At 48.1% G+C, this 13,017-nt stretch overlaps 1 protein-coding gene across 3 annotated transcripts in view; it reads left to right on the top strand.

The window, feature by feature from the left end:
* LOC138489520 (zinc finger protein 732-like) overlaps positions 1 to 13,017 on the top strand; it is a 298,978-nt gene that overhangs the window by 65,371 nt on the left and 220,590 nt on the right. For all 3 annotated transcript variants that reach the window (XM_069617265.1, XM_069617266.1, XM_069617264.1), the window contains exon 3: positions 12,026 to 12,127. In XM_069617265.1, coding sequence (XP_069473366.1) covers positions 12,026 to 12,127 — 102 coding nt within the window. The remainder of the gene's footprint in view (positions 1 to 12,025; positions 12,128 to 13,017) is intronic.

Genomic DNA, 13,017 nt, shown 5'->3' with positions numbered 1-13,017 from the left:
GCATCTAGGATGGCAAGGCTGGGTTATGCTTCGAGGGCTGTGAATGGCATCTAGGATGGCAAGGCTGAGTTATGCTTAGGGGGCTGTGAATGGCATCTAGGATGGCAAGGCTGGGTTATGCTTAGGGGGCTGTGAATGGCATCTAGGATGGCAAGGCTGGGTTATGCTTCGAGGGCTGTGAATGGCATCTAGGATGGCAAGGCTGGGTTATGCTTAGGGGCTGTGAATGGCATCTAGGATGGCAAGGCTGGGTTATGGTTCGAGGGCTGTGAATGGCATCTAAGATGGCAAGGCTGGGTTATGGTTCGAGGGCTGTGAATGGCATCTAGGATGGCAAGGCTGGGTTGTGCTTCGAAGGCTGTGAATAGCATCTAGGATGGCAAGGCTGGGTTGTGCTTCGAGGGCTGTGAATGGCATCTAGGATGGCAAGGCTGGGTTATGCTTAGAAGGCTGTGAATAGAATCTAGGATGGCAAGGCTGGGTTGTGCTTCGAGGGCTGTGAATAGCATCTAGGATGGCAAGGCTGGGTTGTGCTTCGAGGGCTGTGAATGGCATCTAGGATGGCAAGGCTGGGTTATGCTTAGAAGGCTGTGAATAGAATCTAGGATGGCAAGGCTGGGTTGTGCTTCGAGGGCTGTGAATGGCATCTAGGATGGCAAGGCTGGGTTATGCTTAGAAGGCTGTGAATAGAATCTAGGATGGCAAGGCTGGGTTATGCTTCGCAGGCTGTGAATGGCATCTAGGATGGCAAGGCTGGGTTGTGCTTCGAGGGCTGTGAATGGCATCTAGGATGGCAAGGCTGGGTTATGCTTAGAAGGCTGTGAATAGAATCTAGGATGGCAAGGCTGGGTTATGCTTCGCAGGCTGTGAATGGCATCTAGGATGGCAAGGCTGGGTTGTGCTTCGAGGGCTGTGAATGGCATCTAGGATGGCAAGGCTGGGTTATGCTTAGAAGGCTGTGAATAGAATCTAGGATGGCAAGGCTGGGTTATGCTTCGCAGGCTGTGAATGGCATCTAGGATGGCAAGGCTGGGTTATGCTTCGCAGGCTGTGAATGGCAAGGCTGGATTACGCTTTGAGGTCTGTGAATGGCATCTAGGAGGCAAGGCTGGGTTATGCTTCAGGGGCTATGAATGGCATCTAGGATGGCAAGGCTGGGTTATGGTTCGAGGGCTGTGAATGGCATCTAAGATGGCAAGGCTGGGTTATGGTTCGAGGGCTGTGAATGGCATCTAGGATGGCAAGGCTGGGTTGTGCTTCGAAGGCTGTGAATAGCATCTAGGATGGCAAGGCTGGGTTGTGCTTCGAGGGCTGTGAATGGCATCTAGGATGGCAAGGCTGGGTTATGCTTCGAGGGCTGTGAATGGCATCTAGGATGGCAAGGCTGGGTTGTGCTTCGAGGGCTGTGAATGGCATCTAGGATGGCAAGGCTGGGTTATGCTTAGAAGGTTGTGAATAGAATCTAGGATGGCAAGGCTGGGTTGTGCTTCGAGGGCTGTGAATGGCATCTAGGATGGCAAGGCTGGGTTATGCTTAGAAGGCTGTGAATAGAATCTAGGATGGCAAGGCTGGGTTATGCTTCGCAGGCTGTGAATGGCATCTAGGATGGCAAGGCTGGGTTGTGCTTCGAGGGCTGTGAATGGCATCTAGGATGGCAAGGCTGGGTTATGCTTAGAAGGCTGTGAATAGAATCTAGGATGGCAAGGCTGGGTTATGCTTCGCAGGCTGTGAATGGCATCTAGGATGGCAAGGCTGGGTTATGCTTCGCAGGCTGTGAATGGCATCTAGGATGGCAAGGCTGGGTTATGCTTCGCAGGCTGTGAATGGCATCTAGGAGGAAAGGCTGGGTTATGCTTCAGGGGCTGTGATTGCCATCTAGGAGGCAAGGCTGGGTTATGCTTAGGGGCTGTGAATGGCATCTAGGAGGCAAGGCTGGGTTGTGCTTCACGGGCTGTGATTGGCATCTAGGAGGGTGGAGGATGTTTCTGGTAGCTAATCTCTTGGTATGGAGTGGCTGTTGTTGAGCTGATAATGAAGTCTTTATTCATGTATTTATTTTCTTCTTTCTGGTGCCTGGTGGTGCTGAGAAGGTTGGGGTTAGACGTGATATCATTCAGCTTCTAGAGGTTATTTTTTTGCCAGGCTGGCTTCGTTTGTGGAATTAAAGGGGAGGGGTTTGTTTTCAGCTGAATGGTCATTGATAAGGCTGAGTCAAAGGGTGGGGCAGTCCTTTGAAGAGTGGCCAGTTGCGTTGGAGGAGGGCAGAGTCTATCCGAGATGGGGTTGACCCCTCGAGCTGGGATATTGAACCATTGAATCTTGATAATGGTTCAACCAACTTTATGGAAAGGATACAGAGGGATTTTATTGTTTCAACTGAGTAGGCCATTTTATATGCGGGAAATCTGGATACTGCATTTTCCTATTTGCATCTTGCAGTCTCGTAGTTGTATCCCAGAATGACTTGGAGTGTCAATTATTCCTCTTACCAGAATATGATTGCGACTGAGGACATGTAATAACATAAACGACATTTTGAAAAGCAATCATTTGCTTCAATCGAGCAGCATTTATTGTAACGTCTAAAGCGTGTGCCCTACAAATTAAAAAAAACATAATTGTGGTGCGCCCTACAAATTAATAAAGCTCTTTGTATGTTCGAGTACACTGCAATAATGTAATATTCCCTGGTGGCACTTGTGGCTCCTTAGCAGCTGGCACTTTAAATCAGTGTCATTGTGTGACAAGATCCCTTTTGTTCTAAGATAGGGTACAGGTCTTTAGGTGGCATTGTTCTGAGGCAATTGAGCAGTCAGTCAACTTGAAGATGTCTGCGAGTCACTTTGGAAATCCCCTCAAGAAGAGATTTTTAGTTGTTCCTGAAATGGAGGTGGTTCTCTTGAGTGTTTGGTTGTTAAGCAGCTTGTTCCAGGTCTTGGTGCCAATCATGGCTGGCCTGATGCCTTCTCTGCAAATCATGTGAGTTCTGGGCACAAAAAGGAGGCTTCAGCTTGTTGATGTAATGAGGTTTCTGGATGGTAAATCCCATTTTACCTGCCCAGGATGTTGGTGCCACTCTGTGCTCCAAGGGGAGCCAGTGACAACCTTTCAGGATTGGCAAGTTTCTGTGAAGGTCTGGGATGATCTGTGTTGCCCTGGGTCGGACTAGCTGTAGGCGTTACACAATATGTTTGGTCACTGTTGCATGAAAGCCATTACGGTAGTTTTGTCTGGATAGGACGAGGGGATGGTAGCACCACGACATTCTCTAGACGACTCATCTAGAATGACATACCAGTGCTTGAGCATCTTCACTAGTGCTGGGGGAGCACCCATGGAAAGGGCCAGTTAAAGGTTGGATTTGTACTTGGGGAGCAAATCAGAATTTCCGATTTGTACACATTGATGCATCGGAACCTGTGCGTAATCCAGTCCTGGATCTATTGCAAGCAGTCAGTGACGTGGCACTGTTTGAGGTGTTTAGGATCTGTGTGACAGCCAGAGTTGGAACACGTACTCCAAGGATGGCAATATTTTGTGGGACGTTGCATATCGAAGTTAAACGAACATGGGGGTAATGCTTATCATTGATGCGCCCTGTTGGATTGGCTTCAAAGCATTTCGGCCCAATAACATGTGGAACTATCTGTTTTTGTGGAATGTTGTCAGCCAGGCAAGGGCTGTTCCCACCATTACTGGTTCAAATCGGCCGTGTTAGAGGTTAACCTGCTCTACAATGTCTTGGCCTTCAGAGGCGTATAGGAGGTTCATTGCAGGTTGCAATCCAGGATTTAAGAGGTTTTACCCAGATGTTTGTTCGAGTAGTGATAACCACCCTCAAACCCTGAGTATGAAGCCTGATTGATGCTCGTGGAAATGTGCATCGGCCTCAATGTGCTCTTCAAGCTGATCCATGACCATCTTTTCCTGGAAGACTTCCTCAAAAGGCCAAGAGGATGCTCGGGTCAGCGTCCGAGATCCAGATAAGGGTTTGAAGTGGGAGTATTTTACTCGCTATTTTTTTGAAGCTCTGTATAAGCCCTTTCATTTTTGCTTGCAGTCTGCCTGCCTGCCTGCCTGCCTCCGGGGTAGGCCATGTTCATCCTCTTTGCAGGTGCTGGCTGGAGCTTGGGGAAATTGGTTTGGACTGGGGAGCGAGTTGTAGCCACATCCACGCCATAGTGAGGACATGCCTGGCTGCGCTGCAGATTCATGATTGTTCAGCCACTCTGGGTTTGAATGTTTTTGGTCCTCTGACAGGTGGGCTGAGGTCTCCACCATCGCAGGTTTTTGTGCATAATAAAAGGATCTGGAGGGAGAGAGGGAGAGAGGGAGCGAGGGAGAGCGGGAGAGAGGGATTGGAGCCCTCTCAACGGTCCTCCTCGGAGATAGGACTGGTTCTGGATTGCTCCCTGGTAGACCTGAGAGGGTTTCTCATCCCGTCTTGACAAGGGCAAGGTGCCTGCCTTGTCACGGTTGTCTCAAGGACTCTTAAAGCTGAGAATAAAAAATAGTTTGCTCTTGCACCAATATTTTAGATTGTCTGGCAAGGAGAAAAAAGGCAGCCCTAAACCAAAGAGTCCAGCAAAAAGTATTGGTGGCCCCCAAATCGGGTAAGAACGGGACTTTACGTTTTTTAATATCACTCATCCTACCTCAACTTTTGCCTTCCATGTATACTCTGACTCTTGGAACTTAATTAATTTCTTCCCAGCAGACACTTACTTGAATTCTTCCTTTTGTGTAAGACTTTACAATATTTTTCTAAGTAAAACATTGTAACAGCAGTTCAAGATGATAATTTAAATGGGGGCATGATCTGTGAAAGAACCTGCTGACCCCTGTCCGTGAGTACGCACACCTGGAAGAACCTGCTGAGCCCTGTCTACCTATGAGTACACACACCTTGAAGGACCTGCTGAATGCTGTCTGTGTATGCGCATCTTGAAGGACCTGCTGAACGTTGTCTGTGTCTGCGCACCTTGAAGGACCTGCTGTCTGTGTCTGCGCACCTGGAAGGACCTGCGGATACCTAGCTGTGTATGCGCACCTGGAAGAACCTGCGGATACCTGGCTGTGTATACGCACCTGGAAGAACCAGCGGATCCCTAGCTGTGTATACGCACCTGGAAGAACCTGCATAGCCCTAGCTGTGTATGCGCACCTGGAAGAACCTGCAGATCCCTAGCTGTGTATAAGCACCTGGAAGAACCAGCGGATCCCTAGCTGTGTATACGCACCTGGAAGAACCTGCAGAGCCCTAGCTGTGTATGCGCACCTGGAAGAACCTGCGGAGCCCTGTCTCTTTATGCGCACCTTGAAGGACTTGCTTGACCCTGTCTGCGAGTACACACACCTGGAAGAACCTGCTGCACGCTGTCTGTGAGTATGCACACCTGCAAGAACCTGCAGAGCCCTGTCTGTGTGTGCACACCCACCTGGAAGAACCTCCTGAACCCTGTCTGTGTATGCACACCTGGAAGAAACTCCACCCCTTCCCCCTTTCCTGAGACGGACAATTCATTGTGAGCGACAGTGGACTAACACCAGAGCCGAATACCTGACCTGTCCCAGCGGAAGGGTCAGGCAGAGTCAGGCAATTTCTGATAATTACACACACACCCGACTTCCATCACACTAACCCCACATGGATAAAAGGCGGAACACGAAAGCACACTTTTTAAGCAAGGCAAAATGCATGAGGAAGCAGCAATTCCAAGATGGCAGTTTAAACCGAGGCGAAAGGTGGCGAGAGCAGAGAGGACGACAAGGAGGGAATTACCCTTGCCCTTTTCAACAAAGTTTTGCAACTTTCAAGAAGCCTCAAGGAAAGGAAACCTAAGACCCAGAATTGCAGCTGCTGAATGGTGTTTTGTGTGTGTGTGTGTGTTTGTTTGTTTGTTTGTTTGTTTGTTTGTTTGTTTGTTTTAAAGGTACACAGGGCTCTCCTGCATTGATAGAGAAGCGATTGCTACTGTGGTACTGTCCCTGACTCCGACAGCAAAGCAACACCTGTGAGTTCAGCACAGCCGCTGAGTAAGAGAAACTGATAGCAGACTGGACTGTTATGCTCAAGGTTGTAATCGGCAATATTGTATGAAGAAAGAACTTGTATACAATTGAACTTTATGAAATGGAAATGGGAACCAGATAGAGTCGTCTGGCGCCATGTGGCTGCACACTCTAAGGTCTATTTGGTAACACAACCGGCCCCCCACCCCCGGGACCTCCCCCGGGTGTGTAATAAAAATATTGAACTGTGAAATCAAAGTGATCCTGCAGCGGGTTCAGTTGAATCCCATGCACATTCGAAAGTCTTCGATTGTAAGCTGAAGTTGGTTTGAACCCGACTGAGGGAGGCTAATTGGGGAAATAGGATCTGAGCCCGGCTGAGGGGGAGGGGGGGGGGGGGGGGGAATCCAGGGTGAAGAGTGAATCGCCCGACTTGATTATGATATGATATGATATGGCATTTGTAACGCACCTATACACAAGTGTTTCAAGGAAATTTGGAAAGGAACGTCTCTTCATTGTTTCTGGTACATCAGGAAAAGAAACTTGGGCACAGAAAGCTCTGATGTTGGTAAAATTAACTGTGACCTTGTGCCGAAAAAGCCCAAGAGTATGCTGTGCTCGAGTGACCCGGCTTGTCCCGTGCTAAAAACGTGGAAAGAGAGGCCAACGGCCTAAACATCCTGACTCATCATTTTGTGAACACTTCTTTCTGTTGTGAACATTATCCCACACTATTTGTAGCATAGTGGTAAGGATTGGCAATAGTTTTCTTAGTATAGGCACTTTTATTTTGACAAGGCACCACTAGGACTGCATTATTCCTATTTGATGGTCGTAGCTTGCGCCCATCTTAGATTTAGGTTTAGATTAGGTGTTTTTCACTACCCTGATAAGTTCAATAAACACCCTTGAAAAGTGATCACTTGTGTCTGTCTTACTTTAATAACATGCCTTCCTTACAGGAAGCGATGAGAAAAGAAAAGCGAGAAGTAGGTCAGAACATGTGCACGAGGCGCCTTGCGCCATTTAACCATACAGGAAATATTCTGTATTGGCCACCAGGCACGCATGCTAGTAAGCAAAGTGAACTGTATTTCAATCGCTGCATAGACCGGACATGGCATAGACACTGTTAGGCAAGGTTGTATGCAGTAACCTTTGGGTGCACTAAAATAACCTTGTATACCAAAGGTTGGGTTCCTAATGCCAGGAGGACGTCTGTACTACACAGGTTGGTAGTGTGGTTGAGCAGCCAGACTCATCTCAAGAGGGGTCAATGTGAGCTGTAGTGGAGTTACAGAGATTTAAAGTTACAAGTATTCAAATAAACTCTTACACTCAAGGTTTCTTGATAAAACTATTAAGTCATTTCACAGTCAGTTATATAAGGCTTCTTTAGAAAGGGAGCAAAACATGTAACACTTAAATATACTTCAGAACACACTGTTAGTTTCTCTAAATCAGATGACACCCATTTGGGATGGCACACAGACACTTCCTACACCCTCAGGTGACTTAAATATCTAGGGCACTGTGGACATTGATTTATCATTGGTACATTTAGAGCAATACTGAGTTTGGTGTAAACTATAGCATAGAGGAATAAAACAAAGTTTAACAGATAATTCATAGACAGGAAAGTACTTTTGAAACCTTCCAATGCAGAGTAAATGTAACCCTGTCCTGAGGAAAGAGACAGCACAGAGTCAGAGGGAAGAAGAGTCACTCGTGGAGCCGGGACAGCCAATGTTAATTGCACAATGTCAAGGGGGACTGAAGATCTTCTTCGCAGGTAGGTAGAAAGTCTTACACAATGTTTGTAGAAAAATAGTGCACTTGCAGGGCCACAAGCTGGGAGGCTTGTGAGGGGCAAAGCTTTAGCAACTCTGCAAGGTAACCAAGACAGGGCTCAACTGAGAGCAAGCAAGGCTACACAACAAGAGGTAAGTTCTCTTAGACTGGACAGGACCTCTGGTTAGAAGAAATGCTTCCAGCTGGATTCTGTTCATGTGCAGCTCCGCATAAGCCTTTGTTCCTGGGCCTCATTCGTTGGGACAAGAGGGAGGACGTCTGAGGACTCCTGCTCTGCAATGGGATGGTCAGCGGCAGAAATGGGCAAAATTCAATTCAGTGGTCCTTCAGTGTTTCAGTTCCTCGCGTCTGACAGCAAATAGAAACACAGCAGTTCTCGGACGCCACTTCAGACGTTCCTTGCTTCTGGGGTCCAGCACTATGTTGAGGTGGCTCAGGTTTGGCCAGTCCTGCATCAGGGAAGTCCGGAGGATCTTCATAGCGCTCGGGTCTGACTTAAAAGCAACGCACACACTCTGGTGTTCCTCTCCCTGGCTCTTCGGTTCCAGCAGCAACGGCAGTGGAAATGCAACCAGCTTCAAGAGGATGTCCAGGTGGGCTTACTTTAAGTTGATTGGTCCCACCAACTCACAGGGAGAAGTCGTCCTTGCAGGGCCTCTCAAGTCGAGGCGAATTCGGAGCTTCAGCATAGCAGCAGGGCTTCACCGGGCAAACCAATGGTCGATGGGTTGCAGCAGGCGCCTCTTCCAAGTTCTTCTTCGGATTCCTTCGTCCAGTGGTCGACTCTGCCTTCCAAGCCAAAAAGCCTCACCTTTTATGCAGGTTTCTCCCATTGATTCCAAATTAACAGGGGGGGTCCTGGGAGTCGGACATTAGCCCTGGTTACGAGAGCCTTACCCAGATTCTTTAGCTCACTGTCTTTCATAAACGAGAAATATGCAAAACATATCAGTCTCTGTCCTGCCCTGGGGCAGTCCAGCACCGAAATGCTAGGCAATTTTCCTCTGAACAAGAGTACCAACAGCAACCTTAGACTTGTGGTTGTCTGGTTAGACCACATCAGTAGGGTGGAGCTGTGCCTCTCTAAGAATAGTGAGCAAGGGTCCACGTCTGGATTCCCCTAGTAACTTGGGGTGACCTAAAGTTACTTAAATTATGCAAATTAACAAGGGGGAGTGTTCTGGGGTTGCTGTTGGTACTCTTGTTCACAGGAGAATTGCCTAGTATTTTGGTGCTGGACTGCCCCAGGGCAGGACAAAGACTGATATGTTTTGGATATTTCTCCTCTGTGAAAGATAGTGAGCTATACAATCTGGCTAAGGCTCTCGTAACCAGGACTAATGTCTGGCAGAGAGACTCCCAGGACCCCCCTTGTTATTCCCATTCTTTCCAGCCTAGCTGTCAATCACACATCAGGGTGGCTGTTCTTGCCGGACAGCCAGCTGGCCAATCACCTTTGGGTGCATTCCTGTAACCAAGGGGATTAAGCACAGTGAGTTTTGGGCACCTCCAACACTTCTTGCACCTGCCAGACACCCTGGAGCCAGAGGCGGGTTTCACTCGTGAAACCCGCCAAAGACAAAACGAGCTAAGAGACCAAACCTGGTTTGGCGCGCAGAGTAAATCTCAAGAAGGACCTTTCCAACCAGAAATGGCGAAAAAAGACTGGCGACATTTTGACGAAATGAGCACCCATGGGTGCTTAACTGCAGGTGCGAACGCAGCCCGGGGTAAAACACACAATGGTAGTAAAAAGTAAACCACTGCCACCAGCCATTATTTGTAGAAACGGTAACATAAAAATGTTGCATGAGAAACTTAAGTAACCCCTCCAGCACCCCTATTGTAAGATAGGGTGTGCTGGGTCTAGAAAGTTACAAAGGTAAGTAAAGTCAATTTCACTTTACTGCTCTGGGAAACAGTAGTTTATCCAAGAGAAGGTATTTAAACCTTTGGGAAATCTGACTTCCCTGTGCCACTGCACTGAAGGTGCTGTGTGACACAATGTAAAAGATGATGCCTATGGAGTTTGTCAGACTCCATAAACAAAAGAAACACAGAAAATGAATCACATAAAAATTACATGAGAGATAAAACGTCCTAAAGTCCAACAAAAGAGCTGGGGGGGGGGGGTCTGTAAGGTAGAAGGGAATTAGCAAATTTCAGAGAATTCTCCCTAACACACTTCAAAAGCCAAATACTTATCTTTTGGTACACAGTGCTGGAAAGTGCTCTGCCAGTGTGATGCACACAGAAATGTTATGTGGGAAAATTAAAGTCAGCACAGGGATTTTCCAGTTGTGTTTTTGTTTTTCATTTCAAGTCGCCTCCAAAATGCTATGAACCATGTTTTGAATGTATTGGGCGTCTCTTTAAAATTCCTTGAATACGATTTTGTGGACACATTATGTGCAACAGCTTTTGTGAGTAAAATGTCCTTCAAAGTTTGATTCGCAGCACTGCTAGAATGTGCAGTTATGTGTAATGATAACCATTATGCATTTTTCCTGGTGCCAGACTGATTCTCTGCCATCCCTTGTGCTTTTCATGCATTGTTCCTGGTGCCAGACTGGTTCTCTGCCCTGCCTTGTGCTTTCTGTGCATGTTTCCTGGTGCCAGACTGGTTCTCTGCCCTGCCTTGTGCTTTCTGTGCATTTTTCCTGGTGCCAGACTGGTTCTCTGCCCTGCCTTGTGCTTTCTGTGCATTTTTCCTGGTGCCAGACTGGTTCTCTGCCCTGCCTTGTGCTTTCTGTGCATTTTTCCTGGTGCCAGACTGGTTCTCTGCCCTGCCTTGTGCTTTCTGTGCATGTTTCCTGGTGCCAGACTGGTTCTCTGCCCTGCCTTATGCTTTCTGTGCATTTTTCCTGGTGCCAGACTGGTTCTCTGCCCTGCCTTGTGCTTTCTGTGCATTTTTCCTGGTGCCAGACTGGTTCTCTGCCATGCCTTGTGCTTTCCATGGACACAGCATTTTTTCTGGTGCCAGACTGGTTCTCTGCCATCCCTTGTGCTTTCCATGCATTTCTTCTGGTGCCAGACTGGTTCTCTGCCATCCCTTGTGCTTTCCGTGGACACAACATTTTTTCTGGTGCCAGACTGGTTCTCTGCCATCCCTTGTGCTTTCCATGCATTTTTTCTGGTGCCAGACTGGTTCTCTGCCATCCCTTGTGCTTTCCATGCATTTTTTCTGGTGCCAGACTGGTTCTCTGCCATCCCTTGTGCTTTCCGTGGACACAGCATTTTTCCTGGTGCCAGACTGGTTCTCTGCCCTGCCTTGTGCTTTCTGTGCATTTTTCCTGGTGCCAGACTGGTTCTCTGCCATGCCTTGTGCTTTCCATGGACACAGCATTTTTTCTGGTGCCAGACTGGTTCTCTGCCATCCCTTGTGCTTTCCATGCATTTCTTCTGGTGCCAGACTGGTTCTCTGCCATCCCTTGTGCTTTCCGTGGACACAACATTTTTTCTGGTGCCAGACTGGTTCTCTGCCATCCCTTGTGCTTTCCATGCATTTTTTCTGGTGCCAGACTGGTTCTCTGCCATCCCTTGTGCTTTCCATGCATTTTTTCTGGTGCCAGACTGGTTCTCTGCCATCCCTTGTGCTTTCCGTGGACACAGCATTTTTCCTGGTGCCAGACTTGTTCTCTGCCATGCCTTGCGCTTTCCATACATATGCGTTCTCTACCCAGTGACGTTTACACTGAAGACGCTCTTTTCTGCGTGAAATAAATGTCCACTCATTGTTACCCGCTCCACTCTTGAAAGAGCTCCGTTGGCCTTCGAAAGGTAATGCATTACACCATCTCAGGACAATATTTTCAGTTCATCTAATGAACGTTTTCTGATTTTGTGTGTCTGTTTCTTTAAAGGACTGGTGGCATACTAAATGCAAAGGGCACTTTTGGGCTCCTACACATAAAGGCCTGCTGTACCTCTGAGGACTCGGAATGCCTGAGCATAATGCACCCAAACATGCCTGAGGGATTCTTCTGGGGAATAGGCTTTGTGGAGCCCACTGCCACTCTGCTTATCCTTGGAAAGATGCACGGTAGTCTTCAGGGTGTCCTCACCTGGTCCCGCGCCCACACAGTGGACTGTAGTCTTCGCCTCTGTTGTTTCTCGCTAGTTATGTTACTGGTGCATTTAGTCTGGTTACACTGAGAAGGATATTACCTATTAATACCTGTTTTCCTTTTCTTACCAGGCCCTCTGATTGCCACCTCTGTGTTTTCGTTGAAGCCTGCAGAAAAAATGGATCCTCTCCCCACGGATCACCAGGAATTAAGCAGTTCAGATCCTTCCTCAAGTGAGTGATTAGGTCAGGTGTGATCTGTCACCACCTGATCCACGTACACCAAGAAGGCAAGCGCACAGCGCTCGTCCACAGGCAGATCCATGTACATAGAGCAAACAAGCGCATGGCACTCTGCCACAGACAGAGCCATGTACACAGAGAAGGCAAGTTCATAGCGCTCAGCACAGGCATAGCCATGTACACAGGGCAAAGAAGCGCATAGCACTCTGCCACAGGCAGATCCATGTACAAAGAGAAGGAAAGCGCATAGTACTCTGCCACAGGCAGATCCATGTACAAAGAGAAGGAAAGCGCATAGCACTCTGCCACAGGCAGATCCATGTACAGAGCAAAAATATGCATAGCACTCAGCCACAGGCAGAGCCATGTACACAGAGAAGGCAAGCGCATAGCACTCTGCCACAGGCATATCCATGTACACAGATAAGCAAGCGCATAGCACTCAGCACAGTCCGATCCATGTACACAGAGCAAACAAGCGCATAGCACTCTGCCAAAGGCAGAGCCATGTACACAGAGAAGGCAAGCGCATAGCGCTCAGCACAGTCTGATCCATGTACACAGAGCAAACAAGCGCATAGCACTCTGCCAAAGGCAGAGCCATGTACACAGAGAAGGCAAGTTCATAGCGCTCAGCATAGGCATAGCCATGTACACAGGGCAAAGAAGCGCATAGCACTCTGCCACAGGCAGATCCATGTACAAAGAGAAGGAAAGCGCATAGTACTCTGCCACAGGCAGATCCATGTACAAAGAGAAGGAAAGCGCATAGCACTCTGCCACAGGCAGATCCATGTACAGAGCAAAAATATGCATAGCACTCAGCCACAGGCAGAGCCATGTACACAGAGAAGGCAAGCGCATAGCACTCTGCCACAGGC

This window comes from Ambystoma mexicanum, chromosome 9 (genome assembly GCF_040938575.1).
Source record: "Ambystoma mexicanum isolate Mex_15411 chromosome 9, UKY_AmexF1_1, whole genome shotgun sequence".
Taxonomy (NCBI): Eukaryota; Metazoa; Chordata; class Amphibia; order Caudata; family Ambystomatidae; genus Ambystoma; species Ambystoma mexicanum.
This window is presented reverse-complemented; position numbering and strand designations above follow the sequence as displayed.